General features: G+C 38.1%; 2 protein-coding genes across 2 annotated transcripts in view; one reads left to right on the top strand and one right to left on the bottom strand.

The window, feature by feature from the left end:
- PLCG2 (phospholipase C gamma 2) overlaps window positions 1–12,293 on the top strand; it is a 51,572-nt gene extending 39,279 nt beyond the window's left edge. Inside the window, exons 27-32 of the mRNA XM_069868614.1 lie at window positions 563–708; window positions 1,634–1,748; window positions 2,992–3,159; window positions 3,795–3,883; window positions 6,800–6,984; window positions 7,750–12,293. Of these exons, the coding sequence (XP_069724715.1) occupies window positions 563–708; window positions 1,634–1,748; window positions 2,992–3,159; window positions 3,795–3,883; window positions 6,800–6,984; window positions 7,750–7,792 (746 nt within the window). The 3' untranslated portion in view covers window positions 7,793–12,293. The remainder of the gene's footprint in view (window positions 1–562; window positions 709–1,633; window positions 1,749–2,991; window positions 3,160–3,794; window positions 3,884–6,799; window positions 6,985–7,749) is intronic.
- Window positions 12,294–14,399: 2,106 nt separating this feature from the next.
- Window positions 14,400–17,876, bottom strand: SDR42E1 (short chain dehydrogenase/reductase family 42E, member 1). Its single transcript, XM_069868142.1, has 2 exons — window positions 17,749–17,876; window positions 14,400–16,167 (listed from the first exon to the last, which is right to left on the bottom strand). The coding sequence occupies exons 1-2, from the start codon at window positions 17,814–17,816 to the stop codon at window positions 15,060–15,062; spliced, it is 1,176 nt and encodes a 391-aa protein (XP_069724243.1). The 5' UTR covers window positions 17,817–17,876; the 3' UTR covers window positions 14,400–15,059.
- Between the last annotated feature and the right edge of the window lie 405 nt (window positions 17,877–18,281).

Below are 18,281 nucleotides of genomic sequence, written 5' to 3'. Positions count from 1 at the left end.
CTCTTTCCATTTCACCATAAACAAGCCCATTTCTGGACCCTTTGCCATTCTAGTCACTGTGGCAGTCCTATTTATTTGTACTCCCAGCAAGATGAGATATGCAAGAACTGAAATTTGGTTTTGAATGTGTGACACCGGATAGATCTGGTCCCCCAAAATTGGTCTTCAAAAGCCATGTCTCTGAGTCTAACTTGTCCCAAAATTGAAAAGGTTTTTTCTTTGCTATCTTTGTGATATGCATTGATATTTACAGTAAATTTCAGGTAGATGAACAGTCCCAGGGAAGGTTGTACTCAACTTCCTGTTAGGGGCCAGCCAACCTATGACACATCTATAGGAAACTAATTGTGAACGGAGATGGGTTTATGTGGATTAAAATTGGTGAGAAAGGGCCTATCATATTCAGTTACCGAAGGGAATTGAGTCTTCCAACTTATCTTTCCAGCTCTTTCTGATAAAGTGGTGACCAGAAAGAATTACAGAGAGGAGCCATTAGTCTGGTATTTCCTTAGCATTATTCAAATAGGGTTCTTCTTTTATGACTGTTTAACTCTCTCCCTAGATAAATACATGCAATTGAACCATGCCTTGTTTTCACTTAATGGACGCACTGGCTATGTTCTGCAGCCAGAGAGCATGCGAAATGAAGACTATGACCCAATGCCAAATGACTCGAAGAGGAAATTGCAGATGATTATGACAGTGAGGGTAAATCTCTTTTGTAAATTATGTATTTTACAAGTCATAAATCTCTATAAAACTAAAAATAAGGCTATTATTTTTTCAGAGCAAGATCTGACAGATTGTCAAAATACTGTTTTTAAATGTCAGTGTGTTTGAGAATTTAACTAATTCCACTGGTTCCTGAAAAGAAATATCTATCTTTGTCATGCTAATGAAGCACATGCTATCCGATTGAAAACCCAATCCTGGGATAATTTTATATAATTGCTAGTGAAATTTCCAAATGAACTAACATGCATTTCCGATCTAATGACTTCTCAATAGAAAGGCCCTATTGGAGATTGGTTAGCAGCAGGCTGATTAGTTCAGAGATATTCCAGTGTGGAAGAAAGATATTTATAATGGAATATAGAAACTAAGCAGAAAAAATAAGCTGATTGCCCTCCTTCATCACATTTAGTACACTGTGACTTAATCAGAATTTCATTCTCATTTTTCATGGAGAGATTGGTTTATCATTTGAAAATTATGCCATGTTGTCTTTAGGTGCCAAACAAGAATTGAACTTGTTTCTGTTCTCAGCAAAATATGTTTTCTGAGAAAGCAGGAACACATTAACTGGTTTTCAATACAGTTTAGAGAAGAAGTAAACAAGGGCTGTGAACATGAAGCAGGAATGTCTTAAAACAGATATGTAATAAACACTTGTAATAAAGACTGAGGAAAGATAACAAAACTTATGTTACAAGCCTGTGCTGAAACTGCACACCATGTGTTACCAATGTCAACTACAGTGTTTTACAATGAAAATCAATGTATTTTTGCATGTTCTTCTGGATGTGGTTTTTTTTTTTTTACCCCTATAGTTCTGTAGGAAGAAACCTCTGTAGAGAAATAATGGTGCCAAGTTGCCTTTGGAGGTGGTTATAATTTCTGGTTGTTTTTACAGGTTTTAGGTGCTCGTCATCTCCCTAAACCCGGTAGAAGCATTGCTTGTCCATTTGTAGAGGTAGAAATTTGTGGGGCTGAATATGATAATAACAAATTCAAGACAACAGTTGTGAGTGAGTATTTGCAGTCTTCTGTGTTGTGAGGTTATACTTCCAGTGTGCTTAAATAAGATGAGTAGAGGATGACCATGAATTTGTTATCAGTAATTGACCAGCAACCTATATAGGGAGGAACATGTTAACTGTTGCTCTGGACTGATGAGTTGTACAGTATTATTCTCTTGCTTTCCTCGGGACCAGTTAATTTCAGAAACTTCAGTGTATATCAATTTTAGAGAAAAAAGTACTGTTGCAATTTGTTAATAGAAAAAAGTCTTAGTTCTGTGGTGTTTTTGCATATGCATAAGTTTGTGCATTTGCATATTTTTAAAAATTGCTGTCTTGAAAGTGCCTTCAACAGTGCTATTCAGCTCCCAAAAGTCTGGCCCAAATGGGGAGTTGCTACTGTGAGATCCAGACTGTGTTTATTTAAACTTGGGTGCTAAGACTGGCATCCCTTTGGAGAAAGCTTGGGAGCATATGGCTGAAAAGTCTTATAGCTTGCAACACTATAGAAGTTTGATCAAAGCTCACTCCTAGTGACTGTTTGAGTTTGTGTGCATGTTTGTATGTACACGACCTTCATTAAGGGCACTCAAATGGGGCGATATCTCAGCCACAGCCAAACAGCATCCAGGATTTTGAATGTAAGAAGATAACACAGAACAGCCATTAATAAATGACTGTCTATCTCTTCACCATTTAATATTTCTGGATGCAGCAGTGTTCCTCTAGTAGACAAAAGGCTTTGTTTCCAGGAGTGAAAGATAACACAGAATGAGGAGCAGAAAGTGTATCAAGGCTCTTCAGTACTTCAGAGAAGAGGATTATGATTTTAACTTTTTATGGAAAGTGACCAAGACTCTAGAGAGCAAATGTCCTGGCCTTTGGGCCACTGTATGGTGGTCTTCCCAGTGTTTTTCATGCTTTTACTCTGATACGGAGCATGAGGCTTACAAATATGAGCTATGAATTACCTTTTTTTTTTTTTTAACAAATACTTGTTCAGGGAGGTTTTATGTGTTTAAATACAAATAATAGCTTTTATTCATGGATTACCATCCCTGCCAAGTTTCCTTCTATCTTCCCCCACAAATAAACAAATACAAACCTTCTGAAGCAAGGTTACAACAGGAGGCAGATGGTAAATAGGATTTTTGGGCCTTTGTATCCCCAGAAAATGTCCTGGGAGACATACCCATATGTGAATGAAGTGGAATTATTGCTTCATACTGCAAATGTTTCCTTTTCATTACAGACGACAATGGCCTTAATCCAGTTTGGGCACCCTGTTCAGAGCAAGTGAAATTTGAAATTTATGATCCAAATCTAGCATTTCTACGGTTTGTTGTTTATGAGGAGGATATGTTCAGTGATCCCAATTTCTTAGCACATGCCACTTTTCCCATTAAAGGAATCAAATCAGGTAAGATCAGTGGGTGTACTAAAGGGCTAACTCAGAAAGATGCTGTTCAGCATTGTCATATCGTGACTTTGCTCTCAATAGCAGCTACAGCGTGACTAAGGACAAGTGCTCCTTTGATCTGAGTTCTTTTAATCCATTGTTTGTTATGATACTGGGTGTGTAGCATGTAAGTATTTAAAATAATCTTCTCCCCCTCTTGAAATTTCTTGTTTTTGATGGAGATAAAGAAGCATTATGTAAAATAACTTGTGCTGTCTTTAACACACACTCCATTTCAGCCACAGGATACTACAAGTAAAATTTGGGAAGATTCTTTTTCTGTTTTGGTATCAATGCATTTATTTAGTCAATTATCTTAAATGTGGACATCTGTAGAGTAAGTTTTCTGCTTTCCTCTGCTTCTGGCTTTGATTTTCAAGAGCATGTGAAATCATGCATTTCTCAATTTTGCCATTCTTGCGTTTTGCTTTCCTGTAATTGTCATCCATATGACTGCTCTCAGCAGTGGAGTGTTTGAGCAGTGAAGAATCTGTTAGCTCTCAGGATTATGTGCACCATTTTTGTGACTGCAGGTAACCCTTTGCCTTGTTTCTAATTGTCCTTTGTATATATTGCATCTTTCCCCTCCACCCCAGGTTTTAGATCAGTTCCTCTCAAGAACGGATATAGTGAAGATATAGAGCTGGCTTCACTTCTGGTTCACTGTGAAATGCAACAAGTTCTGGTGAGAACCACTGGGAATTTTTTTGTGTGCTTAGAGTGTGTTATCAGTTCTTTTTGGAAATCAGGAAACGAGGATTTAGCTTTCAGTTCTGTGTCTGATGTGCTGTTGCCAAGCATTACTTCTGTAGGTACTGGGCAGGACCAATAAAGCAAATTGATTTACTCTCCCTCCGGGTGGACAGATTATGTAGTGGTGAAATGAAATTGTACTAACATAGCCTCATTACCTCTCTTTTTTAAAGGTCCTACATAAAAGAATTCACTTTAGAAAGAGATGATAGTACTTTCTCCTAGTATTTCATTAAAATAAGCAATCCATCAGTGGAAGACACGTTCCAGTTCCTACAGAAGCGCTAATCTGCTTCTTTTAAGTCTCTCCAGAACTCGTCATCGAAGTGCTAGTATTTTAAAACGTGCAGGAGAAAAAACAATGATGCATCCTTGCTCATGAAACCCAGCATTAAAGTGACTGATCTGTGAACAGCATTTGTGGGTGTTACAAAGGTGCTGCTGTATATGTTGATTTGAAGCAGGATTATTCTCAGACTCTCACTGTCTCAGTAATATTTTATGTAATTTAAATATACTGGTGTAGAGGCCCTAAGATGAAACTTTAAAGATGCTTCTGGGAAGTGGGTGTTTCGAGGTGTTTTGCAGTACCTTTCAGATTCACAGAAAACCAAAAAAAGAGTCCCAACTCCTTATTTGTAGTCTTTTACAGCCATTCAGTTCACACCAGCATATATTATTTTTCCTGATTAAAACACGAGCTTCTGCTGACTGTAAGTCATTATGCCTCTGGAGGGATTGTGCCTGCAGATGCGTACACCGAAATGGAAATTACTAAATTCAGTCACATTCTTCTTCACAATGAACTGGCAGCCTTTTTCAGGCATCCTTTGTCAAGGTTTTTACAAAGCCACCTTGTAACACATGATGTAAAATGGCTGTGTGTAATGACAGTGTTTGGCTGCCATAGTAGGTACCTTCTGTTGGCTAGCAAAGAGTCATGAGAGCAGGGGAAGGCTGGAAGCTGAGACCAAGAGCGTGTGTGTGTGTGTGTGTAAACAAAAGAGACCTATGTCCTTTGAAGATAACATTTACTACCTTGTATTCCATGGACACGAGTCTGACAGAGGAGGCCAGATAAACTGCTATTTTTTGGCTTGCTGCCTTTGAGAAAGCTGGCAGCAACTCACCGTTGCCTGATATGTTGAGTAAGGACAGAACTTGTAGGTATATTGCGAATTCTTCCTGCTGTGGTTTCTCTTTGGAAATTCAGATCATGATTTGCCTGGGGCAGGAGTATCTCTTACAGTGTTGTTCATATCAGCAGTATGCCTCCCAATCTGTTAGCAGCAAGTCCTTTGACAAGAGCACATTTCGCACTTTTGAAGCCCCTTCTGCTTGTTAAGCCAAATGAAGATGCAGCACAGCTCTGTTTTTTTTACAATGTCTGATGTCTCTGGGTGGTAATGCAGTGGCAGGACAACTTCCAAAAATTTTCCCTTTTGTTTGGCAGTCTGCAGCAAACCAAGACTTGCCATAGTTAATCAACTTGTAGAACTTCTGCCAGATCATTCAAGAAGCATCAGAAAAGATCAAGGCTATCTCCATCTGTTCTTCTGCCCCTTTTTTAAAATGATGACCCTCCATAAAATGATATAATTTAATAACAGGCCTGTTTATATACAGAACCCATCTGTGTACTCTTGGAGATGAAATACAAACTTATAAAGGGGAATTACAGATGGCTGTGGAATAGTGAAGCAAGAATATTGTAGATGTAAGCATGCACATTTGTCAATTATTATGTGAGGCCTTACACAGTTTCTGCTGAACTTAACCAGTTTTCTTGATATTGTAGGAATTGTACTATACTGAGGTTGTTGTTACATTTAAAAGCATGTTTAATTGGCTCGAAAATTGATTTATTTGCTTCAGAAAGTGTGTGTATCTCTTAAGCATTTTCTGATTATGATTGACCTCGATGGTGTATATAATAACTTAAAGATAGAAGTAGAAATTCTTAAATGGGTTTTTAAAGTCTACCTTTGTGGATGCATTTATTCACAATAACAAATAGCAGTACATATGCATCTTGATGATAACACCTGCAAATTGGTAATTGGCAGTCTGCTTTCGCTTTTGTGATTTGGGAATGCCAAGTTTCCTTCCCCTTTAAAAAGAAAAATACTTTTTAAAATTGCTTTTCAAATCTTAATTAGTAGCATAGCACTGAGGCTGTTTCAGATGCTTCAACCTATACTTGAGAGCTCTGGGAATACTTTTTGGTAGAAAAAAGGTTTAGGAAAGTATCTTGTTGCTCCAACTGAAGCTGCTTGTGTATGTTACTAACCTGTCAGTTTTCTTAGATCTGAACTGAGTGCAAAAATGAGGTGCTTTTATTAGTATGCTGCCTCTGAAAAGGTTTAGATTTATTGCATTTGTCGATTGCATGTCATTTTGTGTAAGAAGAATATCTTTTTTTGCTGCTGATGTGAAACTTAAGACTTCAGTCCTGCCAGTACTATTCCCTGCTAGTAACTCTATAAAGGAGACAGCTTTTGCATTCAAAGTTTTGAAGTGTTAAAGTAATTTGAAGTCATAAAGGGAATTATGATGATTATTTTATGTTTGTGGAGTACTTTGTAAGTATTGAATTGTTGTAGTTCCTTAGAAACACAGGATCTGTCCTTTTTACACCACCTGAGTACTTTTGCTGCTCTTGGGGGTCCTATTTACTAGTTAGTATTTGCACCTTTAGTTTAGATTTCGATAGTATTTTATAAAAACATTTTACATCAAGCTAATGGAATGTGTTTAGGAAAACAAAATAATTGCCCAATGTTGATTCTGCGTAACTTTGGGTGTGTATGTTTTACAAATTACATTGATTTCCAATATTCTTTCAAAGGAAAGTGAAGAAGAGCTTTATTCCTCATGTCGGCAACTTCGAAAGCGCCAGGAGGAGCTTAATAACCAGCTGTTTCTTTACGACACCCATACAAATTTAAGGAATCCTGCCAGAGATGCTATATTAAAAGAATTCAATGTGAATGAGCACAAACTGCATCTATATCAAGAGACTTGCAATCGCAGGTGAGTTGATAATCACTCTTCTTTCCAAGGCAACTCTATCTAGATATGATTTATGGTAAGGAAATCTCAAAATTATCAAACCAAACATCTAAAGAATGAGCATGTCTGAGGCAGGGAGGGGCTCCAGTGAAGAAAAGCTGGGCTGCAAACCACTAGAGGCCAGCAGATGCTGTAAAATGTCTGCTCAGTGAAATCTCACTTTCAGTAATTGAAGAGAAACCTGCAATCCTATGAGTTTATGTTCCTGTCTTCCAGGCTTTCCTCCTGGAAATCAGGAGGAGTATTTACAGCCAAATAATTAAACAACCTTGCTCTTCCTACACTATCAAAGTTATGTCCCTGGAAGTGTTGTTAGCACATTATAATAGGTATGTGGAAACAGAACATGCTTACAGATACACAAACCACAGAAGATAAAAACAGCCTTGAGTAGTAACACCATAGAAGTGTCAGTTAACTGTTAGTACATTATCCAAAGCTTAGGGGAAGCTGCCACCTTTGGGCTTTGTATGAGAGTGACAGACAGAGGCCTCATGCACCAAAAGGAAGTCTTTAGTAGATATCAAAATAGGATGGGAGGAACACTCTTCTTTAAATATTTGTACCCTTTTTTATGATCACTGGTTTACTCTGGCTTATTGAGGAAAGAACTGCAATGCTTGTTGCTGATACATTAGTCGCCGCTCATATCGTGAACTTTGGTAGACTGTTTTCCTCTGAGAAATTCCTATTAGACTTGACTTTTTGTTTTTCTTTCCCTTAAAGATTAAAGGAGAAGAAAGTCAGTAACAGCAAATTCTACTCTTAAAGCAATCGCTCTTTGATGTGTGCTTTGTGGTGCAATTCATGAAGAGATGTTAATTTATCCTGAACATCCTATTCAACGATGGTCTCATCAGACTGAATAACTGGAAGAAGAGGAGGAAAGATGGGTTTCCTTAATAATTTCTTCTTACAAGAAAAACTGTTTTACTTCCTAATAATTTATATTCTACACAAAGCATACCCTCTGTGCAGGCCAGCTCTTCTGCATATTCAAGATTTTTAAAATTTGAGGGCATGTAGTTGGATAGACTGCACTTGTCATTATCAATACCTGAAGTACAGGTATAAATAATCTACTGTATTTGTGTATGCAGGCTATAGATAAGACATTCACAACTATTTGCATGCATGAAAACCACACCACTTTAACAACTTGGCCCCTTCAGATTAACTGGTAGTAAGTTTTTAATTTATTAAATGCTATAAAAGCACTTCTACACCAGGATTGTCATGTCATGTATGTTAACAGTACCCAAGTCAGCAGATTGTACTTATGATACTGTATAAAATATTTTGGGCAGCTGATAGCTCATACTGTATTGTCTCTTGCTAAAAGTTTTCTATTATGTTTTTGAGAAATAGATAATATGTTAATTTTGTTGGAACCAAATATCCCCTGCAACTGTAGTTGTGTTTTTCCCCTTGAATTCTCTGTTAAGGTTTAAGAAAGGAACAATGTGTGAACCTATATTCATAGCCTCTGTGAACCTATGTTCACAACCGCAAGCACTGTTTGTTTGTGGAAAGGAGAGATATTTCAAATTCTGAAAAGCACTTACTTTGGTATAGTATCATTTTGCAAATCCTTTCAGCTGCTAATGTGCTTAGAAATGAGTTCTTTAATGAACTGTCAATTTTTAATCTTGCAATCCTACTTAGACAATAGCGTCAAATGATAGTGTTCTGTAAATGTAGACCATTTTCACAAAATGTATCTAACTGAATAATGATCATATGCACAAATATAGAGGTACATTGTACTTACAGCTTTAATCAAACAAAGAACATGGAGCTACAGATGAGAAAACTTGTTATATTAGCAAGTGTTTTCCTGCCAGAGCAGAACCAAAGTCTTTTGGTGTCATATTTGACACCAGTTGTTGTAATTTCTGTATTTGCTGGTTCTTTGTGCTAGCACTATGTTATTGCTGTCAAATTCCTAGTTGCTTTATCTCTACCTGGGTGGAGTTTTGCTGTCTATATGCTTGACTTTAACTTTCAAATGTGCACAGAGGAGTTACAGTTTTGTGTCTTAAGTGACTGCCTGAGGCATAAAACACTGCATACATAGTGCTGTATTTCTGATCACAGAAAAGTTGCATGGACTTGGGATTCGTGGCCTGATGAATCGGTCTCAGCAATTTGCAGTTTCTCTTGCTTCCCATGCTGTGACTTCTGTTGTTTCAAGAGGCACTTAATTGATGCCATTGTACCTTCACAGATGACGGTTTCAGGAACCCCCTTAAAGTTTTAGTTATTCTCTAAAGACAGTCTTGTCTCAAAGATGAAAGTGCTGTAGAAGAGTGTTCCATAGTGTGATGGCTTCTGTAAATTTTTTATGATAAAGAAATTAATTACTAATCACCCAGCTGAAAAGGAGAAGAGGGCAAAGTTAAAGGCAATACTTTGCATTTCTTCCTCGTGCCTGAAATCTCTTCAGTACCCAGTAGTGATTGACCTGCTCAAGGATTAGATGGATTCTGACTCCCCTCAAACAAAGACAAAAATCACATCAACTGTGGATTTGTGAGGTTGAGCTGTAACCTAGACTACTGTATAAAGCTGGGCTTATCTGCAGTATCCAGGTGGAATGGGATAATCTGTTTGCTGTTCCTTAAGGGGAGAACCTTTGGTGTGTGTTCCAGAACGTGGTTAGTTCATGATATGATCAGTCCCTGTGCTATGCATTTCATTTCACAGCCTACATGATTCCCATTTAATATTATGAGAAAACTGTTGATCTTGGGACAAGGTGGCCCAAAGGCTTGTCGGGAAGGTCTTGAGGTTGTTGCTACAGGTGGGACAGGATTCATAGGCAGCTGAGCACCAGCTAGATTTAGACTGATCACAAAAAATAGGAGATTACAGGATGCTAGGGCTTGGAGGGATAAAACCCTAGAGCTTGAGGCTGTTGCTGTGGTGGGTTTTTTGTTTTATTTTGTGAGGATTTTATTTAAGCTCAGTTCCAGAGCTGACATAACCAAATTGTCCATTTTTCCGGGCTTCTTCTCTTGGTATGTATATTCTGGGCACAGGACAGCCATTGTATGATGAACACAGGAGTTCCTTGAGCTGCTGCTGTGCCGATATTTAAGTATTAGCACATTTTATAGTGCTTTGAAGAGTCTTGTGCACATTCTTCACACATGTAATGTCAAAAGATATGAGGCACTCCCTTGGTATTTATGAAAATGCATTTCATTTTACAGTGTGACTTTCCCTAGAGTATAATATGATACTGTATTCAGAAGGAAAATACTGCATTGACTGTTTTGTTGACTTGCAAGCAATAGGCAAGGCTGTGTACTAATGCTTCTCTTGTTTCTGGAATTCTGTGTTTTAACTCCAAAACTTCACCTCTCAGTTCTTTATCAGAAAAGACTCTGTAGCAACTATTTCACAGTTGCAACTGTTTTAATATGAAAGTAGGTTGAATGTATGTGCTAATTTTATAATCGAGGAGGAAAAACATTTATAAATTTTTTGAAGTTAACAATATCTGTTAAATTGTTATATTCTTATAGAAATTGTTTCAAATCCTTAAAATAACTTATTTTTAATAAATAATTTTGTATATCTCAGCAGTGATATGAATGATACCAGATGCTTCTTTAAGCATCACTCATTGGAAGTAATGAATTGTGTGAGTCGTCTGAGGCAGTATGAGTGAGTTCTTGTTAAAAAGTCACCTGCTGGTGTGTTATGGTGTGTTCTGCTAGAGGCTGGAGGAAGGGCGTTTCTATGTTTTTAAGATGAACTGACTATTGATTGTTTCCGTAGACATGGTTGTTATTGCACTTCATCTGACTGCAAACCAACAGGGCAGAAGGAAAAGGTCAAAGACCATGTTTAACTTGCAGCTCCTGACTGACCATTTTCAGTGGTAGGTAGATAAATGCTTCAGATTTGGATCAATTCAAACCATGAAGTCTAAATAAAGCAGAGATGAGTTTGTAGTAATTTGGAAGCACAGTAATCTTGATGTTCACCATAAAATTATATCTGCGTTATTTCTGCCCACAAGGTTGCCTTAATTGCATGGGCAGAAGTGCTGCTGGGTGAGTGTGTGCTGTCTTTATGTTGAGATTTTTTTTTTTCATTGTTGGGAGTCTTGGGAACAATTTTTTCTCTTTTTGTAAGAATTTTATACATATTGAGCAGGAATCATGAGGTATCTGCAGCCTAGGTCTTCTAGGAGGTCATTAGATGAGCCAAAATGGCCTTTATCACCTTTGAATTTGTGAATATTGGTATGCATGAGTTCTAAGTCCAAAAGATTGCTTCATTCAGCAGTTTTGTTGCCTATGCTCTCACTGTCTTCCACCCCAATGCATCTATAAGTTTCTCTGTTGCAAATATTTTAGTGTTGCAGTTCTCAAACTGACCGCCTATATGGTGAGATGACGTTAGCTGCTACCAAAGATGATCTTTCAATTCTCCAAACCCTTTGTAAAAATATGAATATGATATATATAGTCTCGTGTCAGCATTTCCAAGTACAGTCCAACTAGTTAACTTAGTTCCAGACTGGAATTCCACATACACCAATAGAAACAGAAAGTACATACAATGAAAATTAACCTTCAGAACCCGTTACGATCCAAATTTATCTTCTGCTTCCTATGAACATGTCCAGCTATTAGTTTCAAAAGAACTTAAAGTGCAGTTTCATTCATTGCTAGTTTATGTTCTTAGTTGTTATTTCATCAAAATAGGGAACCGTGAACTTGACTGAAATAAAGAAGTAGTAGTTCCCTTAACACTTGTGCACTCCTGAATTGCAATTTAACCTGAATTTACCATATGTGTAAATTATTAGTGTTCAGGACACTTTAATGTGAAGATCACGTCAGAAATTATTAAATATGCCACTGTATTGTTGAAAACGTGTAAATTAGTAATAAATAGTAATGAAAGACAATTTTGTTTGGGTCACTTAGGAGAAGACACTATGAAAATCTGGTCTACATTAAGGATGATATTTAAGATTCTAAAATAAATATATTTATATATGTATTAGAAGTATAAGTTGTTCCTGTGTGTCTGGCAAAGTTTTACCTTGACCAAAGATTCTTAAACTATTCACTTAAAACATCAACATCATTCTTTACAGTGAGGCATCTATCAGTCCTGAAATGATTTTGAGGACTAGGAAAAATTGAAGCTGTGCTATATTTTCAGTTCTGCTTTTTCAGATTTTAGCTGCATTTCTGGTAATTCACTTTCAGGAAAACAGGTAATAGATTGAAATTGGGAATCAGACACAACACTTGAATTAATTGCACTAATTTACACCGTGCTGCATGCAAGAGTAGTAGTAACAAATAAAAAACAGGAAGGAGGAGAAAGAATTCTTATTGAAAAGTACTTTAAAATAGAGCAGCTGTGACTGGCTTTATATATACTTAATTTTCAAGCATTTTTTTTAGAGTATCTCCTTGAGCCACAGATTTCCTGTTTTCATTTTGTAAAGGGTAAAGTATCCTTCACCTCTTCTGTAGTCAGGACTTTGCTTTTTTTACTAGATGGGGCTGAATGACAGGGAATTAATGTATGTACTGATGTGGTCTAGGGTGGCCATTGCCAAACCGATGACTGTTTCTCCTAACAAGTACCTGATTTAGTATGTTAGGCTTAAGCAAATCGTGAGCTGTTAGGACAAAACAATGCCTCCTGTTCTGTTATCAGTGAAAAGTTCTGTCCTTGACTCCAGACAAATGAAAAGGTTCATGTGTTCAGATCAACTTCTGCAGGAGTTTTGGTATTTGTCGGGGTGTTTTTTGTCTGCTCAGGATCTTCCATTTCTGTTGTACCTCAAAAGCTATCCAGGGCTTTAACCAAAGCCAGCATTAACAGTGTGGGTTTAAGTCTCATGAGCTCAGGACGCTTCCATAGATTTTTCCACCAAGCCCACCACTGAGATAATTATGAATGGCAGTTGCTGAGTTTTGCTAATAAAAATAGGAATAGCAGAAGAAATTCCTCTGGGCAGAAGAGTTACGTTCCATATCTTAAAAAAAATCTTCTCACAAGACTTAGCATGAAATACTGATGCTATGGCTCTGTGCAACAGGCTTGTGCATTTTCTCATACATTTCGGTTTTGTCTATTGATTCTGCTGGCACGGAAACTTCTTAATCTATTTCTGATAACTTTGTGTCAAAACCAGAGAAATTAAAGGGGAAAATGAGCAAGTGGTTTTCACTTGATAAACAGGCCCTGTTGGAAAGAGAACAGCGGTCCAATGCTCTCACGAGGTCACGACTGTCTTTTTGCTGTTTTATTAAAAAGAAAGTTTCTTCTTTCTGCAGACTTAGGATGATGAATATTAATGACTTCTGGAAAAATGGCCCTTCTGCCATCAGCTCTCTGTCAGAGGCACATAAACTCTTCATAAGGGAGTGCAGCACTCCTACAGGAACGCTGCTGCCCCAGGCCCCCTCAGTTTACTTGCAATTACGATGGGGACTAGGTGGAAAGTTGAGTTCTCTTTTGAGCTGTCCTGCAAGCTAAGCCTTAAATTTAATTTCTTTCATGGTGTACATATTGTACAGGAATAAAGAAGAAGAAAAGTCAGATTTCAAGCAAAACAAAGCATCTAGTGACCAGTAGTGATTTTTTTTTACAGGTAAACTTATCAGGAAAAGAAGTCAACATTCCAGAAATAATGCTGTCGTAAGTCAGCACTAACTACAAAAATCTCCATCTTCTAAACATGGGTGGCACTGAACTTTTGTTTTGGTTTCTCTATTTAGGCAATTTTGTTTTCTGCGAATCCTTTAACAATGCAGTAGAAATGCTGTCTCTCTTAACTTCCTTATTTAAATCATGTTAGAGTTCAGCAGAACTGAACTAACTGGAACTTAGACAAAATAAAGATATGTGTAATATTCACTGGAAAAGCTAAATTTTAAAGGGAAGTGTGAAGTTCTTGAAGGACTGTCCTTTTATCAGAAAGTACTGAAATGGCAACGCTGATGGGTTAAGGGAAAACAACTTTGTCATTTGACATTTTGATGTGAAGTTTCTCAGGATCTCTTCCTGTATTAAACTGACAGAGATGAGGGAGCTGCTAGAGACAATAGTGACCTGTACTTAACACAGTCTTATTTCATTTCCTAAATATTCACAGAATTATGAATTGCACTGTATCGGGTATTTTTCATCCTACTGCAAAGATGAAATTATATTCAAATGGTGTCAGGTATTAAACAAATATTGTTGAAGGCTAAATTATAAAGAGTAGAATGTGAATGTGATCACGTACCAAATGTCTTTGATGGATTATTTGTTTAACCATTCAATAATGCTGGGAAAAATCATAGGTTTTATTTATGAAAACACTTTAGGTAGCTCATTCATTTTAAACAGGCATATTTTACTGTTAGGAAAATCTACAGATCTGTGCTGCTTTGAGCACTTTGCTGTAACTTAGATTAACCGTTGTGCATTTTCCAGAAATGTCATTAGATATCCCAGAGTTAGGTCAGAAAAGCATACCAGAATGTATTAATTTAAAAAAGCATTTATTTATTGACTAGCAGTTTATCAGTTCATCTTGGTTAGGCATATATATGTCCAGGCTGGAAAGAAGAATTTTGTTTTGGAATGTGATCAAAGAATAAGATTATTCTCCTCTGGATCAGGTAGCACAAACTCTTCAGGAATATAGGGCAGGGATACAGAGTATAATCCCTTTAGGGAGAAGAAAGGTCAGCCTAAGGACATTTGTTCCATTCACCATAGCATGCTGTTGCACGTGAAATTAAAATGCTGTTTGCAGCAATACTGGGCTTCATCTTGTTAGCGATCTAATCATTTTACTTTGAAGAGGAATCACATATAAAAATTTACATGTTTTTACTCAGCAGTTCTGTTCCTTGGGGATAAAACTGTTACAAATATTTACCCAAATGTGTATTTTCATCTTTTTATTAGTTTTGCTATTACCTGTCTGTCAAAACCAAGTACTCAGAGAAAATACCTACATCATAACTAAATTCTGCTCTCCATACTCAGTGTTTCATCTCTCAGAGTGAAAATGTAAGTGCAGATGGAAGCCACGAGACCATCACAGCAACCAGCAGCAAGAGCAATCCTCCATCCCTAACAAGATGCATAATGGTGTACGTTCTGGGCTTTGGTCCACATCCCCGACATCTAAACCACTCAACCACTTCATTCAGGCTGTACTGCTGAGGCTCATACCCCAGCTCTTTTCTGGCCTTCTCCATGCTAAAATAATGCGTGACACCAGTTTTGTAAACCTCTGTGCGAGTGAGGAGAGGCTGAAAATTATAAATGTGACCGACAAGAAAATGAACTATTTCAGTAAGGAATGCAAAAAAATAGACAAGGGAGAGAGGAAGACGGCAGGTTGGGAATTGGTAACCCAAACCTTCCACTAATGGTCGGAAAAATTCGAAGTTATTTACAGGCCTGCCATCTGAAATAAAATAGGCTTGGCCTGCAGCTATGTGCTTTTTGTTGGCTTTGAGGGCCTCAGAAGCAAGGATATGAGCCTGAACTAGATTGTTTACATGTACAAATTCTACTAAACTAAGAGGATCTCCATATACAAATTTAAACAGTCCCCTTTCAAGGTAACTAACTATTCTTGGAAGATGTCTTTGCTCTCCAGGCCCATAGATGCCTGCTGGTCGGAGAGCACAAGTCCTTAACACACCTTTCCCATTTCCAAGCTCAGCACCGTTTGCCTCCAGCACCTTCATTTCAGCTAAAGATTTGGTCCGGGAGTAGTGATCCGGATGAAGATGAAGAGGTAGATAAGGCAGAGATTCATCTCCATTTTCTACGACCTGGCCTCCAAATACGACATTATATGTGCTCGTATAAACCAGACTCAACACTCCAGTGCTCTTGCAGGCTTGGATGACATTTTCTGTTCCTTTCACATTAACGTCTTCTATAAGTTTTCGGTTCAGCTGCTCCCTGCCAGACATTCCATAGGAAGCAATATGGAATACGCAGGTTACATCTATAAGAGCCTCTTCAACTTCAGACAGGCAACAGACATCCCCTTGCAGGAACTTTATTCCATCTGGCACGGCTGGAAATGGCTTCGTGACATCAAAGAGAATCACATCAACTCCCTTTTGGTATATGGCACAACCTAACCTAAAACATGATAGAAACCGTATGTTACTAGTCATAGCATAATGATGCATGAAACATTTCACCTGGAGGTAAGAGACAACTATTACATTTTTTAATACTGTGCAGTTTATTTTGTGTTTTGCCTTTTTTTTTTTTTCCTGATGGGAGTCTTAAATATTCAGTCATCTACATAGGGAAGATTCTACATAGGGAAGATTCAACTGTAATACTTCAGGTACTAAAGTAATTTTTCATGCTTCCTCAATATTTTGGAGGAGAAAAAAAAAAAGGAGGGAAAAAAGAAGCAGAAGTACTTTAAAGTAAAATTCAGAACAGATATAAATGGAGTGATTCCAGTAGCCTTTAGGAAGAACCCAGCTATTACTGTGCTTCTGCCCCCTACAGATCAGCAATAGCAAACCTTCAGATGTAAACCTGTAGCCAAAAGTTAATTTTTTAAAATTGTACTGGTTTTATCTTATGGCTTTTGTGCCATTCCACTTCAGTCAGAACAATGGGTTAGTCTTTGCCATTGTGTTTGAAAATTATGGAGAAGAGGAATGAGTGAGATGCTTCTAAGCTGGTATGAATACTTTGCCACATACCTACATTTTACTTTAAGTCACAGGTATAAACACAGATGTCGACACAGTATAAACCTGATATTCCTCTCTTCCTTTCCTACAACTGTTGTATTTCTGGGAGAAATACAACAAAGGGAGAGACAGTGGAAGAAAAAGCCAAGCAGAAGTCAGATCAGTATCTTCTGATAGTTTATTTTTTCCCTTTGCTTGAAATTTACTTTTTGGTCACGACTATAATCTCTCACCTATACAAGCAGCTGTAACTCTGAAGGTAATCTGGAAGATAGTCTAGGGCTCAAAATAGGATTTTTTTCTTTACGTGGCCTGCAGAGCCATCTACACTGAAAGGAAATGGATTTCACTGACGTAAGTATCTTATTAACAACCTTAATCACTGTCCATAAAAATACATTCTTGAGTGTAGAGAGTAGCTGAAATAGTTAATCTATATAGCTAAGCATGCATTAACTACTTGCAAGCCATCATGTACTGTCAAAAAGATGATCCGCTACCACTGTAGGCTTGCTCTTGAGAGCAGGCTGAAAGGCAGTGGTCTAAATTCCTGTTACAAAGGGGAACTGACAGATAAAATGTCTGCAAATCAGTTGATGCTTTACATTTGGAAACAGAACCGCGTATTTGCTTAAAACAGTTAGAAACAGAATGTTTGTTCTGTTGAACTTGATGGTAGAACTGGGTTAGGCATCTCAGGCCTCCAGTTTCCCCCTTTTACAGATGATGTTGCCTTGCGAGCAGCAACCTGTTGCAAAATTTTCTCTTTCCTCACAAGGAGGTGGTGAAACGCTGGCACAGGTTGCTCAGGAAAGCTGTGGATGCCACCTCTCTGGAGGTGTTCAGTGTCAGGTTGGACAGGTCTTTGAGCAACAGGATGCAGTGGGAGGTGTCGCTGCCTGTGGCAGGGGGGTGGAACTGGATGATCTTTAAGGTCCCTCTGACCCAAACCATTCTGTGATTCTATGATTAGTTCTTGTACATAGTAAGTATTTAATGCACCAACCGGAAGCCAAAATACCCGCCTCCTCCTGTGATGAGGACTGTGTCCTTGGCAGCATGTGCTGGTTCCATCCTCTTTCCTTTGGCACTATTTAAGGAAGCTGACCTATAAAACACATTGTAAACATACACATTAAAATCAGCCGGAGCTTTAACATCACTACACGTTTAGTTATACAAAGTTCTATTTTGTGTTTTAACTGAGGCCCCTCATTTCCCCGTCTCCTTGGCAAGGCAGAACTGTCCTCTGCCCTGGTGTCCCTCAAGAGAGAGGGTGCACTTGGAGAGAAAAAAATGACTGGTGTGAAAGAAGGACAAGGGGCAATGGCTACAAATTGGAGAGGGGCAGATTTAGAATCACAGAATAGTTTGGGTTGGAAGGGGCCTTAAAGATCATCTAGTTACAACCCCCCTGCCCTGGGCAGGGACACCTCCCACTGGATCAGGCTGCTCAAGGTCCATCCAACCTGGCCTCGAACACCTCCAGGGATGGGGCAGCCACAGCTCCCCTGGGCAACTGTGCCAGCACCTCACCAC

Source organism: Phaenicophaeus curvirostris, chromosome 14, assembly GCF_032191515.1.
Source record: "Phaenicophaeus curvirostris isolate KB17595 chromosome 14, BPBGC_Pcur_1.0, whole genome shotgun sequence".
NCBI lineage: Eukaryota > Metazoa > Chordata > Aves > Cuculiformes > Cuculidae > Phaenicophaeus > Phaenicophaeus curvirostris.
The sequence above is the reverse complement of the archived record's forward strand: the minus strand, read 5'-3'. Positions and strand labels throughout refer to the sequence as shown.

Coding starts and splice junctions, on each gene's coding strand:
- SDR42E1 (XM_069868142.1), bottom strand. CDS start 17,816: ATGGAACCAGCACATGCTGCCAAGGACACAGTCCTCATCACAGGAGGA. Junction 16,168..17,748: donor GGCGGGTATTTTGGCTTCCG/GTTGGTGCATTA, acceptor ATCATGTTTTAG/GTTAGGTTGTGCCATATACC.